At 32.3% G+C, this 22,223-nt stretch overlaps 1 protein-coding gene across 1 annotated transcript in view; it reads left to right on the top strand.

Annotated features, from left to right (window-relative positions):
• Window positions 1-11,293, top strand: part of LOC114337369 (uncharacterized) — a 72,971-nt gene extending 61,678 nt beyond the window's left edge. Inside the window, exon 5 of the mRNA XM_028287782.2 lies at window positions 10,910-11,293. Within this exon, the coding sequence (XP_028143583.1) occupies window positions 10,910-11,202 (293 nt within the window). The 3' untranslated portion in view covers window positions 11,203-11,293. The remainder of the gene's footprint in view (window positions 1-10,909) is intronic.
• Window positions 11,294-22,223: the final 10,930 nt, after the last annotated feature.

Here is a 22,223-nt window from a genome sequence, read left to right as displayed (position 1 = left end):
GAATAAAGGGGTTTTGAAGGATGATCTATTAAATGAAAATATTTTCATCTCTTTGCAACTTCCGGTTATACCGGAAGTTGCTTATAACTTCGTTTTTTTAAATGGGACACCCTGTATAATTTTACATTTTTGGATTCTCTTTGATGTCTTCTTTCTTAAAATATGAGGTTTTGTAATATTATACAGGGTATTTTAAAAGATATTTACGTTTATTTATTAATTTCGTAGCAAAATTAACACCCTGTAGAATTGTAGTAGTTTGACGTCTAAAACTCTACTTACGTTCAAATGATTTTTAATACACTCTACTATTACTAAGAATCATTAGTATAGCTAAATTTTTAATATTAGTATACAGGGTTGGTCAAAACTCGGAATGAGTATTTTCTGAGTTTTCTTAAATGGAACACCCTGTATTTTAGTATTGTAATAAAATGATATTTTATGGTACTTTTTTATTTCTTAAGCATTCCCTATACCTAACTGCTTTAGTTTTTGCTTAATTGTTAATCGCACCAACAATCTTAACTACGTAGATATTTTGGTAGCTAAACCATTATTGGTAAATTTAAGGACCAGTCTGGATTAATATGTATTTATTTCTGAAAAATTATTTGGGATTAAGTATTTTCACGGCCAACCTTATAAAATTTTACGTATTTTTTGTTGCAATTAATATTTACCTTGAATCACCAATAACTCACAAATTGAAGCAGTTAGGTAGAGGGAATGCTTAAGAAATAAAAAAGTACTATAAAATATCATTTCATTACAATACAAAAATACAGGGTATTCCATTTAAGAAAACTCAGAAAATACTCATTCCAAGTTTCGAACAACCCTGTATACTAAAATTAAAAATTTAGCTATACTAATGATTCTTAACAATAGTAGAGTATATTAAAAATCATTTGAGCGTAAGTAGAGTTTTAGATGTCAAACTACTACAATTCTACACGGTGTGAATATTGCTACGAAATTATTAAAAAAACGTAATTATCTTTTAAAATACACTGTATAATATTACAAAACCTCATATTTTAAGAAAGAAGACATCGAAGAAAATCCAAAAATGTAAAAATACACAGGGTGTCACATTTAAAAAAACGAAGTTATAAGCAACTTCCGGTATAACCGGAAGTTGCAAAGAGATGAAAATATTTTCATTTAATAGATCATTTCTCAAAACCCTTTTATTCCAATTTTCATGATTCTGTTACCTTTAGTTCTCGAGATATGTCTAATAGGCCAGTTATCTGCCTCACCCTATATATCACACATTTTTACCTCACTAATATTTTCAGCATTGTAATCGTGCGGAAGGGTAAGTTTTAAATAAAAAAAATATATTATGGTTAGAGAAAAAATTGTCTGGCTAATTGGTCCCTACCAAAGGCATCAAATTAAAAAAAAACCTTTTTTCTCGTCGTCCTACATTTCGTTCTCAATCATTTTGGGTCATGTACCACCAAATTATTTTTAATAATTTTGGTACCACCTTACTAAAATACCTATATAGCTAGGTAATTTATTTAAATATAATTTATTATATGCTGGAAGTTTATGGATTGCATAAAATCAAATTGAACACGGTACTGATTTTGGCTGTGTTTGTATTTTTGCGTTTTGTGTACCACCGCAAATAATGACATGTACCACCAGTGGTACATGTACAAGAGATTGAGAATCGCTGGTGTAGGGAATTGCTATTATTAGAATAATTAAAATGTGACTTTCAGTAATAATATTTTTATTTTATGATTTGCATAATTGAAAATATGTAGAATTAGTCCAGTCGTCAGAGACTAAACTGCCACTGAACCTCTAAAATCATACTAACAAGCTGAATTTTGCCGATAATGTCAATTTTCTTCTTCTTCTTCTTTTTGTATACACATGACAAGCCAGTTTTTTCAGTGTGCCTCCAGTAAGTTTTCCAGTTAGTCATTCCATCGTTTTCGTGGTCTTCACACAGATCGTCTTCTTATTGGGGAACCGTCTCTCGCCGTCCTTACTATACTCTATTTGTTGTCATTCGGCTTATGTGATCATTCCATTCTACAGTTAGTTCACCTTCTACTTATTGTGTTCTAGTTGATATTTTCTATCCTTTTAATTGTTCCTAGGGGAACCCCTCTTAAGTCCAAAAAATAAATAACGTCCTTTAATTTGACCCTGTCAAAGTAATTAATGTTGTCCACCTTGCATCTCTAATAATCTCTATCTTATATCTGTATTTCTATAGCTCTGTCATATAGTTAGGTTTGGATCCCGCGTATAAAAAAATTGATTAATAGCAAGCTGAAAATTTGTTAATAGCTTAAGGGTGTCTAGTCGGACAAACCTTTGATGTATGGGAACACTGGAACAGGGGAAGTTTTATTTGTTGAACAGGTTACAAGTTTCGAACGGTCATACCACGAAAACGTCACATGTATTTTTTTCGACAGAACTTCCAATTGATTTGTTACCTTTTCGTTAAACTCTAATGCAAAAATCAGATTGCTATTTATCACCAAATGGGCATTATAATGAGTGGAACACGTAGAACATGTCAAATGACAGGAATTATGACAGGTGATAAATAGCAGTCTGATTTTTGCATGATAGTTTAATGAAAGGGTAACAAATCAATTGGAAGTTCTGTCGGACAAAATACATGTGACGTTTTCGTGGTCTTACGGTTCCAAATTTTTAACCTCTCCCACAATTAAAACTTCCCCTGTTTCAGTGTTCCCATATATCACAGTTTGTCTGACAGACACCCTTAAGCTATTAACAAATTTTTTTTCATACGCGGGATCCAGACCTAAGTGTCTTACGATCGATTTTTTGAAGGTAATTCCTGTCTCTTATCCCATTTCCAGTTACAATTGGGTCAGATAGTTCATCTACTACTTTTACTTCTATTGTGTTGTTCTGGTTGATATTTTCTATCCTTTTAATTATTCCTAGAGGAACCCCTCATAAGTCCAACAAATGGATAACGTCCTTTAATTTGACCCTGTCAAAAGCTTTCTTAAGGTCGACGAAACATAAATATGCCGGTTTGTTGTATTCTGACGATTCTTCTTGAACTTGCATCATTGTAAATACAGCGTCGTTCCATGATCTTCCCGACCTACGAGATTGTTTTTCTGCTATTATAATTTCATTCAATTTGTTGGTTACCATTTTGTTTGTTAATTTTAATGTTTCTCGATATACAACAGGCATTTGATAGGATATGGCATCAAGGTCTCCTCTATAAACAGAAATTTACCCGACCCGACCCGAACCTGGTCGTCGACTATAACGACCGGTCTTCTGTTATCGACAGTAAGCCCTTAAAACTGCAGATTACTTCATAAGGAGATGGCAGGCGATAGTCCTCTGAATATAGCGCTCTCGTAATTATACAATTACCTGAGTTCACTGGTGAAGTATCCACTTATAAAATATTTAGTTACTGCAGTTTGAAGATTACACACACGTCAACGTTTAAAAAGCGATTGAGCCGACCACCACCGCACCGGCAAGTTTATGGAGGTCTAAATTATATAGAGCATGCCTATGACAATGTTCGCTGCGTTCCCTATGCCATACAGAAGTTTGGCAAATTTTACAACACGTTGCTAATTTACATAAAACAATTAGTTTTTTGAAGCTCTATAACAGGGGTGGGGCCAAGCTCCTTGATAGTCCGAGCCATTTTTTAAAATTTGAAATTTCTCGCGAGCCGCAATTAAACAATAATTATCTAAAAAGTATATTATAAAAGGTATTAAATTTTTCTATTGCCGCTTGGAGTTCACGAATTTTAACGTGAAATAAAATGGTTCACATCGCTGTTTCAAATATGCAGTCTTGCTCTGATCTACCACATGGCCTGCCCATCTTATTTTAGCTTTTGTATGTCTGACGATGTTTTCAGTATCACTCAGATCATTCTCCTGTCAATTCATTTCTTTGAGGACCAAATATCGTTCCGAGGACTTTGCTTTCAAATACCAGCAGCTATTATTATTTCCCAGTAGCTTATTTATTTAATTTGTGACAACATAGCCGATCTTCAACAACTTGTCACTATAATCGGAGAACACAGTAAGAGAATGGGATTAGAGATTAATAACAAAAAGACCAAATTCATGATCATTTCCAGAAACATGGATCCACCTTAAAACTCCACCATAAAACTGAATACCAAGTCCATTGAAAAAGTGAGCAAATTGAAATACCTGGGAACGTGGCTTTTTGAAGACTGATCATCGGACAGGGAAGTAAAAGGTCTCATCAGGAAGGTACTGACCTGTTCAGAGTTCGATCTTCAACTGAGACTAAGGTTTACTAAGTGCTACGTATGGTCGGTGCTGCTATATGGCGTAGAGGGCTGAATACTCAACACGAGGGATATAAACAGATTAGAAGCTTTCGAAATGTGGCTTTATCGCCATACCCTAAAGATACCATGGACAGCGAAAGTCACAAATGTAGATGTCCTTAAAAGAATCAACCAAGAACGCCAACTTTTCCAAACCATAAAAAAAGGACAACTGTGTATCAAGGTCACACTATGCGAAATGAAAAATACCAGTTAATCCAACTTATAATCGAGGGTAAAATTTAAGGCAAGAGCGGAATGGGACGCAAAAAAATGTCCTGACTCCGAAACATAAGGCAATGGACAGGAATTAACGACAATGAATATCTGATACCTTTTGCAAGAAACAGAGAGTTTTGCATCTAAAGAAGATTTATTTCCCACTGATGTAGAGTCCAAGTTTCACTTCCATATTTAACAATTGGCGAATAATTGGCTGTATAGTCTTAATTTAGATTGTTTTTTTAGCAACTTATATCTTAGTAATGATGATAGGGAGTATAATGATCTATTCCACGCAGCCATCCTTGCTGAGACCTCTTTTTGTAATATGATTGTCATCTGTGATTACCGTTCCTAGATATTTAAACTCTTTTACTACTTCGAAGTTGTGGTCGTTAATAGTTATGTTCTGCCTACCTCTTCATCTTAGATTTTTGGTTACTAGCATGTATTTCGTGTTCTCTTCATTTATTTGAAGGCACAGACTACAGACTACCTGTTTCTTCCTCGAGTTGTGAAAACACCTCACTCACGTCTCTTGTAGAATGATCGACTGCACCTATATCATCAGCAAAGGCAAACAATAATTTTGATTCTCGATTCGCAAATCCTCCTGTCATCTCAGATGATATTTTACTTATTAGATATTCTAAGGCCAAACTGAATGGGAACAGTGATAAGGGGTCTCCTTGGCTAAGTCCTCGTGTTACGCTTAGCTTTTTATATTTGTTGCCACATTTTGAAACAAGAATTAAAAGTAATTCAGGGACATTTATTGAGAGCCACAAATAATCCTTCAAAGAGCCACATGTGGCTCGCGAGCCACAGTTTGGCCACCTCTGCTCTATAATATAAAATATTTTTTTGCATTACACATTACAAAATTAAATTTCTAAGCATAAACTTCAAATCATCAAGTAAGTCGATTTTTTTGCTAGCAAGTGTATATGAAACAAGAATCACTTCAGTACAAGGACAGTCATAGAACTGTCAAAATGATCAATTATTCGATAACGTTTAACTTGTTCTATGAACTTAAAACTAATATACATCAAATAATAAAAGAAGCCCGGGAACAAGAAATAATTCCAACCAAAATGGAGTGGCTGTATTATCGTGCCAAAAAAGGCAGAATGGATACATGTTACAACTACAGGGGAATTTCACTAATCAGTATTACATATAAGATATTGGCTTCAGTGGTAGGTACTAAAGCGATTACTGCCATATACAGAGAAAATTACTGGCCATTACCAGTGCGGCTTTAGTCCTGGAAGATCAACAATCGATTGTTGAGTTGCAGTGCGATGGCAAAACAATTTTTTTTCACTTAAAATACGGAGAGCAGTCTAGCCCTCTGAATCGACGATTTTAGACTCTTGTTGGAGTCTCATCGGAGAGAACGTAGGGCTGCTTCTCCATACTTTAAGTGATCAACACCGAGAGTTTATCCCCCACACCGCATCTGACGTGAATGGACTAGGTGACTAGCGTCATCTGGCAATTGAAAGATGAAGTAGTTTTCAATCCTAATAACAGTAATATTAACCTTTAACTACCCGCGCATCAAGTTATAACATAACTACACGCGTGGCGTACTTTATACGCCACAAGAAAATACACTTAAAAACAGCGGATTTGTTTATTTTTTTTTGAAAAAATACACATAGTTGTTTGTTATACACCTTATTCGACATCAGTAAATACTTGGAGTTCCTTCTCAGTAAGCCAATTGGGATTTATAACTGGAATCATGGAATAAATGGATTCCATGATAAATAAAATTACTAATAAAAAAATTTTTGAAATGTGATTTTTTGCAGGAGAAAAAGTATTGTTTATAAAGAAAAATATACTTTGTGCCATAATGACTAAAAAACAATTGAAATATGTACTTATATTACTACTTATATTAATATAATCGTGGCGTATATTGTCCGCCACCGGAGACAACAAATAATAAACTGTAAATTACGATCTTCCCAGAAAGCCGATTATAACGAAACTAAAACCAAATTGTAAAGCACATTCCATTGATAGGGTAGAGAGATAAACAAGGTCAAAAATTAAATTTTTAAATATATTTGCAGTAGAATTCTTATATCTGGCGTACAAAGTACGCCAGCGCGTGTAGTTAAAGGTTAATATTTAAAAATATTAAAATACTACTAAAAGATTTTTAAATTGAAAACTTATTGGTCCATTTTCTTGGTAACACATCCACGGCTTCTAAAATTTGCAAGCCAGATGGATGCTGAAGCGAAGAAGACAAGAGTGAATTCAAAAAACTTACAATTCACGACCCCGTCTGTTCAGCTGGTAAATTCCAACAGAAAATGGACCTAAGTTACTCAAAGAAGTAACGAACTCTCGGTGTTGATCATTTAAAGTATGGAGAAGCAGCCCTACGTTCTCTCCGATGAGACTCCAACAAGAGTCGAAAATCGTCGATTCAGAGGGCTGGACTGCTCTCCGTATTTTAAGTGAAAAATAAGATTGTTTTGCCTTCGCCTTTCAACTGAATTAAAATGGAATTTTTACTTTATTTTTATATTGGTCGTTTTCTGTTGAAATTTACCAGCTGAATAGACGGGGTCGTGAATTGTAAGTTTTTTGAATTCCCTCTTGTCTTCTTCGCTTCAGCATCCATCTGGCTTGCAAATTTTAGAAGCCATGGAGGTGTTACCAAGAAAATGGACCAATAAGTTTTCAATTTAAAAATCTTTTAGTAATATTTTAATATTTTTAATTATTAACAATATTGTTATTAGGATTGAAAATTACTTCATCTTTCAATTGCCAGATGACGCTAGTCACCTAGTCCATTCAACTCAATTGCGGTGTGGGGGATAAACTCTCGGTGTTGATCACTTAAAGTATGGAGAAGCAGCCCTACGTTCTCTCCGATGAGACTCCAACAAGTGTCGAAAATCGTCGATTCAGAGGGCTGGACTGCTCTCCGTATTTTAAGTGAAAAATAAGATTGTTTTGCCTTCGCATTGCAACTGAATTAAAAATGGAATTTTTACTTTATTTTTATATTGGTCGTTATTTCTTTGAGTAACTTAGGTCCATTTTCTGTTGAAATTTACCAGCTGAATAGACGGGGTCGTAAATTGTAAGTTTTTTAAATTCCCTCTTGTCTTCTTCGCTTCAGCATCCATCTGGCTTGCAAATTTTAGAAGCCATGGAGGTGTTACCAAGAAAATGGACCAATAAGTTTTTAATTTAAAAATCTTTTAGTAATATTTTAATGTTTTTAAATATTAATAATATTGTTATTAGGATTTAAAACTACTTCATATTTCAATTGCCAGATGACGCTAGTCACCTAGTCCATTCACCTCAGTTGCGGTGTGGGGGATAAACTCTCGGTGTTGATCACTTAAAGTATGGAGAAGCAGCCCTACCTTCTCTCCGATGAGACTCCAACAAGAGTCGAAAATCGTCGATTCAGAGGGCTGGACTGCTCTCCGTATTTTAAGTGAAAAAGAAGATTGTTTTGCCTTCGCATTGCAACTGAATTAAAAATGGAATTTTTATTTTATTTTTATATTGGTCGTTACTTGTTTGAGTAACTTAGGTCCATTTTCTGTTGGAATTTACCAGCTGAACAGACAGGGTCGTGAATTGTAAGTTTTTTGAGTTCCCTCTTGTTTTCTTCGCTTCAGCATCCATCTGGCTTGCAAATTTTAGAAGCCATGGAGGTGTTACCAAGAAAATGGACCAATAAGTTTTCAATTTAAAAATCTTTTAGTAATATTTTAATATTTTTAAATATTAATAATATTGTTATTAGGATTGAAAACTACTGCATCTATTTATGTACTATCAGTATACACTGAAAGTTAAGGATATAGTTCAAACTTTGAAGAAGCAACATTAAACGTGGCCTGGAAATAAACGAAGAAAAAGCTAAATACATGGTCGTGCCAAGAAAGGAACGACAGTTAATAAGACAAAACACTACCATAAACGATCATAATTTTGAGGTGGTGAAAGGATTCAAATACCTAGGAACAACAATTACCAGTGACAACACAGAAGAACGGAAAATTGAAGAACGAATATTGGCGAAGAATAAATCTTGCTTTGCCGTTGAATATCTAATGAGGTCAAAGCTTCTCTTAAGACGTGCCAAAATCCAAATGTACAAAACCATAATATGGCCAGCAATAAAATCAATAAACTCTTAGCATGGGAACGCAAAATCCTGCGAATTATATATTGTATTTGCAGGGGCAGTGTGACCAATTCATGAAAAGGCTGTCAAAAAGAGATGGAGAAAGTATTTTGACAGTTTATTAAATGAAGAATTTGACAGACAACCTGTGGAGTTAACCGAGACAGTAACAGCAATGGTTACCAGAATAACAAACGAGGAAGTGGCTCAAGCGCTTCAAAAAATAAAGAAAGGAAAAGCAGTCGGACCAGATGACATCCCTGGGGAAGTATGGAAAGCATTGGGAGAGACAGGAACAAGTTGGCTAGCAGGTCTATTTAATAGAATTATGGAAGTTGGACAAATGGAGAAGCAACATATTAGTACCTGTCTACAAAAACAAGAGAGACATATAACAATGTACAAACTACAGGGCTATAAAACTACTTAGCCACACCATGAAAATATCAGAGAGAGTAATTGATAGACGGATACGTGAAGAAACCGAAATATCCGTTAACCAATTTGGCTTTATGCAGGGAAGATCAACAACAGATGCAATTTTCATTGTAGGGCAACTGATGAAAAAATACAGGAATAAAGAGACCAACGCTCATACGGTATTCATTGATCTTGAGAAAACATATGATAGAGTTCCTCGAGAGACTCTGTGGTGGGCACTCAATAAGAAAGGAGTCCCTGGCGAATATGTAAAAATTGTGAGAGATATGTATGAGGGAGTAACGACTAGTGTTAGGACAGGTGTGGGAGAGACTGATAAATTTTAGATGAAACTAGGATTGTACCAAGGCTCGGTGCTTAGTCCTTATTTATACTCATTAGTTTTGGACCAGATAACAGCGAAACTAGAGGGTAGCATTCCATGGTGCCTAATGTATGCCGATAATGTAGTGTTAATAGGAAATAGTGAAAGAGACTAAGAACAAAAACTGGAACAGTGGAGACAAGCTCTTGAGGAAAAAGGTTTAAAACTTAGTAGGACAAAAACAGAGTATTTGAAATGTTCATTTAAAGATCGAGTTACTACAAATAAAATGGTACCTTTGGATGGTGAAATGATTGTAAAAAGCAATAGTTTTAAGTACCTAGGATCGCTATTACAGAGTCATGGAGAAATAGATGGAGATGCATGCAGTAGAATTAGGGCTGGATGGATGAAGTGGAAAGAAGCGAGTGGTGTGTTGTGTGACAGAAAAATTCCAATGACGCTGAAGGAAAAATAATATAAAACAGCCATAATAAGACCGGCTATGATGTACGGAACTGAATGTTGGGCAGTGAAAAAAAAGAGGAACAACGAATGCATGTGGCGAAAATGAGAATGCTTAGATGGATGAGTGGAGTGACAAAAAAGGATAAAATTAAAATTATGTATATTAGGGGAAGTCTAGGTTTGGCACCAATTGATGCCAAAATGAGAGAGCATAGGTTAAGTTGGTTTGGTCTTGTTCAACTTCGAAACGTTAATCATCCAATACGAAGAATATCTGAAGTGTAGATTCCTGGAAGGAGTAGGAGAGGAAGACCGAAGAAGGCCTGGGGGGAGACGATAAGGCAGGACATGTTGGTAAAGGGGATTAACATTGATATGACCCAAGATAGAATTGTGTGGAGAAATGCAATTAGGGAACCGACCCTGCATAGGGATAAGGCAAAGAGAATAATGGAATGGCAGTGTGACAAATGAATGGAGGAGCAGATACCACAATGAATTAAGTAGTCTTTTCGGGTACGGAAACATCGTGTGATACATAAAAGCCAATAGACTAAGATGGGCAATCCAAGTGCTACGGAGTGATGACGACAGACTGATTAGCATTGTGTTGTGGGAAAGACCAGACGTAGAAGATCGACAGGATGGCCTAGAATAAGGTGAAAACATGCAGTCAGAGAAAACTTGTAGAAGATGGAAGTGAGACCATGGAAAATAGTAGCACAGGGTCGAAACCAATGGAAGACAATAATAGTAAACCCGGCAAAGACTCACGAAAGTTGTAAAAGCCAAAGATTATGATGATGTTTAATTTGTTCCAAATAATGATAATTGTATCAGTTTATTTATTGCTTTTTTCTTTGCTTATTGCTTTCTCTAAAGTATTATAACTTTTAATACTATCAATTTGATTCAATTTCATAATTTTTAGGAATGACTACATTTGGTTTATGCGACTACAACAAAAAGCCATCCATGACAGTGGAAGGTATATCCAAAAAAACCTTTGTTGAGGAAGTTTATGAAGCTGAAATCAATTTTTTCAATGATATTATACGAAGAAAATATGTGAAAGGAAAAGGACATAAAGACACAGAAAGAGCTATTAATTATGATAATATTCCCAGCCGTGAGTCCAGAACAGCTTATTTTATTCCTTCGGATTTATTTAAAAGTATCAAACGAGAAAAGCTAAGCCAAATTAAGGAAGATACGGAAGGATAAACTGAGATATTGAAAAACAAAATGTAAATATTTATGTATATTTAATCTAATTCTAATTACCCTAATAAATTTTAGTTAACTTTTTATATAATTACACATTTTATTTATCAAACTAAAAATTTCAAATTGATACCAGAATTATCTTGTTTTGAAACAATCCTTTTTTTATTTAAACACAAAACCACATCACGAGGACCCGCTCTGACAAAGTATGGTAAGTTGTCTTGATTTTGTGCTCCTAGTTTTTAGTAAAAAGAAGTGGTATTATCCAATAATTTTTAAAAACAAAAGTGTTTATCTACTAGATACTTCTGTGAGTCATCTATATATAATTATTATTTAATTAGGGTGAGAATAAAACGCCAAATAATAAATAAACACCATCGTATAATAATTTTGTGAGGTTGTGATCAGTGTAACGTCCGATTAACAGTCGAACACTTTTTAATAAATTGACCAAAAAAAGACAGCCATACAATATCCCAAACTCTCTATCAGAAGCTCTAGGTCAAAACTGTTCCTATGATCATATGTAGTTATAGTCGGTTCGCTAATAGGTTCAGACATAACTGGCTAGTGATTTTAGTAAGTAATTTTGCCAATTTCGGAAAATTACTTACTGCATGCATCTCTATCTATTTCTCCATTACTCTGTAATACCGATCCTAGGTACTTAAAACTATTGGTTTTCATAATCACTTCACCATCCAAAGATACCATTTTATTTGTAGTAACTAAATCTTTAATTGAATATTCCAAATACTCTGTTTTTGTCCTAAGTTTTAAACCTTTTTCCTCCAGAGCTTGCAATATTCATAACAGGCCCTGTATACGATTCGATAGAAGCTTTTAAAAATAGAAAACTATACAGTATGTTCCATTAACAGTAAAGCTTATGGACTATGTTAGGCTTGCGTGAATCACGCTGTACATTTAAACATATGTTTAAAAATCGCAGATGACATTTGAGTACATGATCCTTTACCCGTTCGTCATCATTTAAAGCATACGTAATAAGTCGAAAATATATTCCACGCAACCGCAAGTGACAGAAAGTAGCTACTACTCCGGTCACGGATTATATTACAGAATGTGACGTTATAAAATCAATATAATTTAAAATTTTGGTGCAGAATTAGGGCTACATTTGAAGTAGCTTAAGGCCATCGGTACATAATTCGAAAATATTTTACGGCTATCCCTACTTTTTATGTCTATACACGGCAAATTACGTGTAGTAAAATTCACACTGGTATAGATATGTAAACATTACTAGAATGTCATTCTACTTGACAATGTCATCATTAACTTTAAAGAGACCGCTTTTGTATGTTCTTGGATAACTGTTATTGCAAATTATTAATTCAGTTAATAAAATGTGATAATTTTTTTCACTAACTATGTATTCAGTGATTGTAATAATTTATATGTACAACAAAAACTAATACTCAATCGAGAAAAAAGGAAAAGTGTTAAAGTGATTTTTTAATAATATATTGTTACTATGGAACGCTTACAATTTTGAACATATTTAACACAAAAATACTTGGATCACAGAATATATCCTGATGTATTATCTGCTTTAATCTTCCATAAATAATAAACAATAAATAACTTTTTATTAAGTTCTTAAACAATCACGTCTTAAATCAATTATTTATAAAATGCACTATCAATAATATTTAATCAACAACTCAAAATATTCCCGATGCCTTGTCAAATATTTAAAAGTGTCACTGTCTTGTTATCATAATCTATTATCTATTTGACTAAGTGCGTTGTATGACACCGATAGCGAATGTTCCATTTGGAAAATATCACCATTTTTTTTTCGAATCCTAAAAAAAGTAATCAATATTTTTAAAAAATTTTAAACGCAGAATGAAAGACTAAATTATTGTCGAGGGCAAAAAGTCCCTTAGAATAAATAGAAAGTTTTTTTGGAATGATATATTTGAAATTAAAAATCACACTACATTTCTCTTAGTTTTTCAACCCTGTAATTTATTAAAATAAACATCATAGAAGTTTTCAGGGACTTTCGGCCCTCAGTAAGAACGTGATCTTTCATTCTGCGTTTAAATTTTTCAAAAATGCTTATTATTTTTCTCAGGATTCGAAAAAATGAAACCCCATTTGAATAGCAGTGCAGCCGAAAATACGTACCCATCCCCTTAATAAATTATTTTATTATCATTAGTGATATTAAATATTTGTTATAATATAAATATTTAAAACTAAAATATTTTCTTTTTGATATTTATTTCACTTTTATGGAAATTTAAACAAAACCATTTCTTAACAACTGTGAATGAACTTTGTATGTAAATGAATGGCAAAATAAGATACTTACTTCAAAATTTTTTAAAAATTTTAAACTCCAGTGTTAAATTAGTTGTGAAGACAACTGTTGTTTTAATACAAATAACTTCTAAATGCAAAATAAGGACAAAAAATCCAACAAATTGACAGTGACAAGTAAACAAACCAGAAACGTCACAAATTGTACTTAAAATCTGAAAACGTCACCAAACGTCGTTTTTGTATCTATCTCTTTTCGATGTACTGGCTCTAGAGCGTTTATAAAAATAACATGTGTCTTTACTTAATAACAGGCGGTATCTGGTTTGTCTTTAGTTTCATGCGTGGAAGACAATGATGCTAGCTAAAAATTATGTGTTTCATCTCGGCAGGTATTAATGACGTACGGTTAAAGAACCCTGGACTCAACTGTCAATAAATATCGACGGGTCTCAGCATTGCTTATAGTTTTTTAAAACAACGGCAGAATTAATTATATTCCACCCTATATGTATATACAGTCGAACCCGCTTATTGGAATAGCCTTCGTGCCAATCAAAATTATTCCTTTAACCGAGATATTCTAATAACCGACCATTGGTCGCTAGTAGAAACGTTTCGGGACCTCAAATTTTTATTCATTAAACCGGCATATTCCTTTAAGAGGTATTCTAATAAGCGGGTTTGACCTATTTTTTATTGATAACTTTTATTTATATGTACAATTGCTTCCCAAAATTTATTTATAACTGATGAAAAACCAGCCCATTTATTTACACGCTATGTCCGCAAACATCTCAAGTATTTGCTCGATTATATGTCTGCTTGCTGATGTCTCACGTATAATGTACAATGTGCATCCGGGGTGTGAATTCTATTAGTTGACCCGATTGTTACACTATCTTACACTACCCCACCTTAGCTCTAATCAATCAGAAATTGTTGTGTGTGTGTGTGTGTGTGAAAAAATGGCTTGAATGCGAGTCCGTTAGCCACAGATTTTTATTTTATTTTTACCTCAATTTATTAGTTTTGTTATATTTATACGTATTTCACTTAAATGATTATATTTGTTTCTTTCAAGTAGTTTATGAGTAATTTAAATATTTCCATTTTATGACAACTTAGTAGATATTCTATACTAATTGGAAAATGAACTTGTGTTTGTCGTAAATTGTAATATAATTGATTTATATATCTCTCGTTAATTTTGCATTCCAAGAAAATATGGTTTAAATCTCTAATCGAAACATCACAAAAACATACTGATGAATTAATTATTCCTAATTTGTGCAGATGTGCCTCATATTTCCCGTGTCGAGTTTTTAATCTGACGATAGTAGAAATATCTTGCTTTGGCAGGTTATATTTAAATATGTATTCAGGTGGCGGAGGAAGTTCTTGATGTAAAGAAAAATATAAATTTTTTGACATACTTTTAATATTTTTCCATTCTTTTTTCCATATTTTATTTATTCTAACTTTGACGTCATTTATTGCATCTGTCGATAAGATGTGAGTTAGTATCTCACCTTTTTTTATTGCATCTTTGGCCAACTCATCCACTTTCTCATTACCCAGTATACCGGCATGCCCTTTTGCCCATATAAATACTACTTCCACTTTAGACAAATTATTTTTTATATTACATAAAATTTTTGATTTGTATGAACTAAAATCAGTATTTGTTAATAAAATTGTATTAATATATTAAAATCAGAAATTGTTAATATTTTTTTTAAGTGCATGATCAATGATGATCATTTCGGATAATGCTTCTTACAATATTCTAATCCCGGTTTTTCAACTTATGGCCTACATTTGATAAAACTAATTTTTCTATGTTATAATTGCACACAATTTATACCGAATCAGTATTGGATTTTTTTTAAATGGAATTTACTAGCCAGGACAACTTATAATATTTAGGAACCGTAACCAGTAGCTATCCTCTTTGTTTTTCAACGAAAACATTTCGTTTATAAATTCGTAAAGTGTGTGTTATTGCGTTGCCGCTCCCGCAATACTCAGATCAGATTTATCGATGGATTCTTATGTAGTTTCTTCTTCTGAATCCAAATCTGAAAACGTCATTTCGAGATTTCTAACCGTCTTCGAGATAATCGACTTCAAATCTAAAATGTGACGTCACAATCGTTTTATTTTCTGCCGACACAATACACGTCCAGCTAAAATCGTTGCTATTAAGTAGGCTAGTTTTTTTAATCTCGATTTGTTAAGCAAAGCGTAGGTTATTAACATTTGAGTTTGATATTTCGTGAATGTCAAACTAAATTTTAAATTAAGTAACTATTAGTAAAACATCAATGACATTTGATAGTGAATTTAATTATTATATAAAATAAATAAGATGTTCAAAAATAGAATTTGAGTATATTTTAAAAGCAATAATTTATTTACAGCTTTAAAAAGGCTTATACGAGTATACGGCCTCCCCTTTATGATAAATGGACTGTTCCATTTGCTATGAAATTAAAATATAGTCGGTTCGCTAAACTCGACACAACTGGCTAGTGATTTTAGTAGGTAATTTTTTTGTTTTTTGCGAATTTTGCCAAAATTGGCAAAATTACTAATTATTTAGTAAATATTAACTAATTAGTAATAATTTTTTTTTGCCAAATTGGCAAAATTATTGACTAAAATCACTAGCCAGTTGTGTCTGAGTTTAGTGAACCGATAGTATATGAAATAGTATTGTTTGGTTTAAAAAATTATGGTCTGATATGTGCAATTACATCCTTCTAATGGAAAAAAATATTTGAAGATTTTTCTCAAATTATGGATACCAACAACATTTTCATTTATAACTCTTTTATTTTTAATTTGACGAAGAAAAGTTATTCTTCATAAAAAGCTCTTCATGTTCTAAGATTTATGATGCAACCATCGTATATAAAATTGTATTATTTTTATACAAGGTATATACAAAATATGAATTTCGATCAAGAGTAACTACCTTTATAGTTCATAACATTTAAATTAGAATGATATAATTGCACATTAAAACATAATTATTAATTATTAACTACTTTTCATAATAGCAATTTTCCATATTATGAATTAAAATACGTAAATATACAAAGTTTTCATTATGATAATGCTCGCATTTTCAGCTTGTTTACTATGCAGGATAAAATGTGTGTTTGTGTTAATCCAAATTGTGTTATGGGAAAATTGGGATATGCACAAAATTGTGTACACAATTTAATATAATTTTTGTTTCTAGTTCTGAACTTATGTGTATATAGTATGTAAGAATTTCTATAATATACAGCCATATTTGATGCATTCTATAACTCCAAATCTAACATTTCACCTGACCGGACAATGTACGGTGGACGCCTACGCAGAAATGCTCGGCACTTTAAGAAGAAGATAACTCAAAATATATACGTGGTGGAACATTTTGGTGTTTAAATTCGCATTCAGGACGCTTTAAGCTGCCCTATACAGCTATTTTAACATCAGTCGCAACTTTTTTTGATTATTTGTTGACTAGTGTAATACACAAGAGTTCATCAACATTTACCATCATAAATAATAATCCACTTAGATCTAAAGACATGTTTAAATACAACCTTATATTACATACAACAATATAACCTTATAAATAATAATCCACTTAGATCTAAAGACATGTTTAAATACAACCCAATATTTCAACTGACCTTCCTAACTAAAATTGTGTAGACACAAAAACGTTTGTTATGTTTCCGTACGGCATTTGCCCCGAATGAGTAATTACGGCATTATTAGGTACAAAAGACCCCTCGTTGTCCCTGTTGTGTTCCTTAATTATTGTGGCACATTTCCGGAAAACATGATTTTAATATTTCGTGACTCTCGATTGTTTCCATTCGTGAATTATTTTATTATCTTTTGTTTCCGGTAGTCAGATATGTTAAACAGAGGCTTTTGTTTACAGTTTGAGGTATTGTGTCGTAGATGTTTGTTAGGTTAGCTGAATGCATGATTAGAGTTGGACAATTTACATTTTAGAGGAGCTGCCGAGAAATTAGTTTTTAATACATATTCTACTTTTCGTGCAAGAGTCATTATTTAAATAATTAAAAATACTGCCTGGTGTATATTCCTGAATATTAAAAGTAAAATACGATAGAAAATTCAAATATTTTAAGGTAGGCTTGTATAATTTATGGATATCTTTGCTAATTAAAATGACCCAAATCCCAACCCCATTAATAGTCTGGGCTGATTATCGGAGAATAGGGTATTTTTGGGAAAAGTTATTTACCAGCAATTTTATTGCTGGAATCGAAGCTTATGATTATATGTATTAATAATATAGGTATGCAAAGTCCGCAAATAGTGTGCTACTTTTTTTATTAACAAAATGGCGCCCCCAAATCGTGTTTTTTTCAATTTTTGCTCCATACCTCCGAACATTTTAACTCTACACCAAAAACACCCTAATAAAAATTCACCGAAATTAAATTCTGCATATAGACATGTTTTTCCCGATCTGCTCCGACGAAAATTTTCCTCGGAAAATGCGGGTTTTCCTAACAAAATCGTTAAATTTCAAATAAAGTTTTAGATAAGAAATTATCTACCAATAGTTAAATAACTCGGTGACGTAAAAGTTTTCTTGGTTTAGATTATAGTTTCAGAAGCCGGTGAAAATTAAACGAATATTTTAGCAACAATTCAGTTGTTAATTAATAATTTACGGTCGCAATAATCACCAAAATAATTATGATACACTGTTCAAACTTTTGAAATCTTATAAATATAAGATGTCTATTTAATATTTTGTCAACAAAATATAAATTTTTAATTTTTTTGAATAATCTTTAAATGTTTAAAAAAAATAGTTATAAACAAATTAACGTTTCTCAGAAAGTTTTTATTATATTCTAATTTTAAAAAATAGGTAAAACGCGTATTTCAAATATCTTGAAAATGGATGCTTTAAAACTTTTTTGTAACCATTTTCAAAAAAGTTATGAAATAGCAAATAAATATACGATTACTATGTTGTTTATAATTTTTTTTAATTCTTTCAAAGCGTAAAAGTGAGTTTAAAGTACAAGCTAATTACTTACAAAAAATATCGATTATTAGTTTAATGATTACATTTTAATTTAAGATTATAAATATTTTTTTTTGTAATTTACACGCGCGAAAGCAGACTAATACAGTACCGTAGCTAATAACATTTTCACTCGAAGCGACAACCGCCCGCGACGTACGGTAGTTAATAAATAAAATTAAGCTTCGGCTCTGTAATAAGCCTCTTTTCGCGCTAAAAATTACAAAAAAAATCATTTTTAATCTTTGATTAATATATAACCATTGAACAAATATTTGATATTTTTTGAGAGTAATTAGTTTGTACCATAAACTCATTTTTAAGCTTTGAAACAATTAAAACAAATTATAAAAAACGGAGTAATCGTATGTTTATTTTGCTGTTTCATAACTTTTTTGCAAATGGTTGGAAAAAAATATTAAAGCATTCGTTTTCAAGACCTTTTAAATACGCATTTTAATCATTTTTTTAAATTATAATATTATAAATAATTTCTGAGAAATGTTAATTTGTTTATAACTATGTTTGTTAAACATTTAAAGATTATGCAAAAAAATGAAAAATTTATATTTTGTCGACAAAATCTTAAATAGGCATCACATCTTTATAATCTTTCTAAGTTTAATCAATGTTTCATGATTATTTTAGTTGTTATTGCGACTGGAAATTGTTAATTAACAATTGAATTGTTGCTAACATATTTAATTTTCACTGGCTTCTGCAGTTATAATCTATACAAAGAAAGCTTTTATTTCACCAAGTTATTTAATTATTTATACATAATTACTTGCCCAAAAATTTTTTTTGAAAATTCGAGATTTTGTTGGGAAACCCACATTTTCCGAGGAAAATTTTCGTCGGAGTAAATCGGGAAAAACATACCTCTATGTAGAATTAAATTGGGGTGAATTTTTATTTCAGTGTTTTTGGTGTAAAGTTAAAATCTTCGGAGTTATAGACCAATAATTGAAAACAACACGATTTGGGGGCGCCATTTTGTTAATAAAAAAAGTAGCACACTATCTGCGGACTTTGCGTAGCTATATTATTAATATATAGGATCATAATATTCGATTCCAGCAATAAAATTGCTGGTAAATAACCTTTTTTGTACTTTACTAATTAGACCAGCGTATTATAACTATTTTTTTTTTTCAAAATTTAAAGATTATGCAAAAAAATGAAAAATTTATATTTTGTCGATAAAATATTAAATAAGCATCTCATCTTTATAATCTTTATAAGTTTGATCAATGTATCATGATTATTTTGGTTATTATTGGGATCGTAAATTGTTAATTAACAATTGAATTGTTGCTAAAATATTCGTTTAATTTTCCCCGACTTCTGGAATTACAATCTATACCAAGAAAGCTTTGATCTCACTAAGTTATTTAATTATTGCTTAATAATTACTTACCTAAAACTGTATTTGAAAATTAGAGATTTGTTGGGAAAACCCGCATTTTCCGAGGAAAATTTTCGTCGGAGCAAATCGGGAAAAACATATCTCTATGCAGAATTTAATTTCGGTGAATTTTTATTTGGGTGTTTTCGGTGTAAAGTTAAAATCTTTGGAGTTATAGAGCAAAAATTGAAAAAAACACGATTTTCGGGCGCCATTTTGTTTATAAAAAAAGTAGCACACTATCTGCGGACTTTGCATACCTATATTATTAATATATAGGATCTTATAATTCGATTCCAGCAATAAAATTGCTGGTAAATAACTTTTCCATGAATTTTGCCAATTTGCCCAGAGTATAAGAGACAAGGCGGCAAACTATGGCCAAAGCTGTTTAATCTAGCTCTACCCAAACAGCACAGTACGTTTTGAGTACGTACAATTTTGGTACCGTACGTACAGGATGTAAAATGTATGTTTTAAATACGTACACTGGGGTACATACCAGTACGTACAGAAGAGTACGTACTATTACGTCTTAAGTATGTTCTTCCTGGTACTGGTTGTGTATTTTGTATTTGAGATTTATTTTCGATTTGATCCCTGTTCTAGTAGCTGTGTACATATTAATTATTAAATACCTATTACTGAGTACAGTTTTGATGTGATAATTTATTCCAAGACGTTTCGTTTAGATTTTTTTTACTTATTTTTGGTGTTGATGCTTATACAGTGTGGTTTCCTGTTATCTTATTGAGGTTGTGTTGGGATACACGGCATCTCTTAGTAATCTTCTTATTAAAACAAATCCTTTTAATAATGTTAAATGTCTTTAGCAAAACAAACTACGTTTGTTTATAGTAAATACGATCGACCTAAATTAGCACATATCAGTGTAACAGTTTAGGTTTGACCAAGGTCGGTTTGCAATAACAATAGTATTCATTATTTTTATAACCGAGTCGACTCAGCGCTTTTAACCAAAACAATGTTACTTTCATTATATACCAAAACAATAAACAGGAAAAGACTAATTATTATCTTCTAATTCCATTGCGAAGAGTAAGTCATTAATATTTGAGATCCCAAAGGGAAAACATCACAGCTACTGAGAACTAACGTACCACCAGCTATTTACCGTTAGTACTCTAACTTATAAAATAAATGCATCTACGGTGATACGAGTTATTTCATCAACCCTTATGGTAGGGGGTAACCAACCCCTAATTATCCAAGGTGGCTCAGAAGCCAGGAGCCACCATATGGCGATCCAAGACCAGGCGAGAACTCAGAACTAGCAGTCTAGAACGAGAAATGGGAACGTCAATGTTCTTGCACCTCGACCACCCTAGATAGCAGCGGGGTGCCCACATAAAAAGGATGGAGGCGTCAGGCCCGAGACGGAGCTGAGGTATGGAAAATGGAATGGTATGGAGATGGAACTTCGTGTGGACAATTGACAATGGACAATGGTATGGGACGTGCAGCGAGGACTTTTTGGTGATACGAACACTGGCGTGTAAAAGTGGTAAGTCCATATTATCTGTTCTTATGCTATTTCCACGATATTAGTCCTGATTCGTATAATATAATATATAATATAATCATATAATATAATTTGTAAAATATAATCATACAATAACGTAATATAATCGTAATTTAAGATACATAATCTAAGTTTTACCTATTTTTATCTACATAGTTTATTTTAATATTATTTTTATTTATAGGATGTAATGATACATTTTTATTTGATATTGATTTTTACTGGATTTTTATATATTTACTAGCATATTTTTATCTTTACTGCCTTTTTATCCATTTATTATTTTACCTACTGATTTTTATTACATTTTTATTGGTCTACTGATTTTTATGGTGATTTATATTGATTGATATAATGATTTTTAGTGCAATTTACTATATTTTTACTATTTTTGACATAACATTTCATATACATTATATATATTTACTATACATCGTAAGACTGTCAAATTTGTGCGTTCGTTATAGGTCTGGATCCCGCGTATGAAAAAAAAGTTGATTAATAGCAAGCTGAAAATTTGTTAATAGCTTAAGGGTGTCTAGTCGAATAAACTTTGATATGTGTGAACACTGGAACAGGGGCAGTTTTAATTGTGGAACAGGTTAAAAATTTGGAACGGTCACAGCACGAAAACGGCACATTTATTTTGTCCGACAGAACAGACATAAACTCTTCGAACAGAGATTAAACTC

This window comes from Diabrotica virgifera, chromosome 2 (genome assembly GCF_917563875.1).
Source record: "Diabrotica virgifera virgifera chromosome 2, PGI_DIABVI_V3a".
Classification (NCBI taxonomy): domain Eukaryota; kingdom Metazoa; phylum Arthropoda; class Insecta; order Coleoptera; family Chrysomelidae; genus Diabrotica; species Diabrotica virgifera.
Note: the sequence above shows the minus strand (reverse complement) of the source record. Positions and strands in the feature narration are given on the sequence as shown.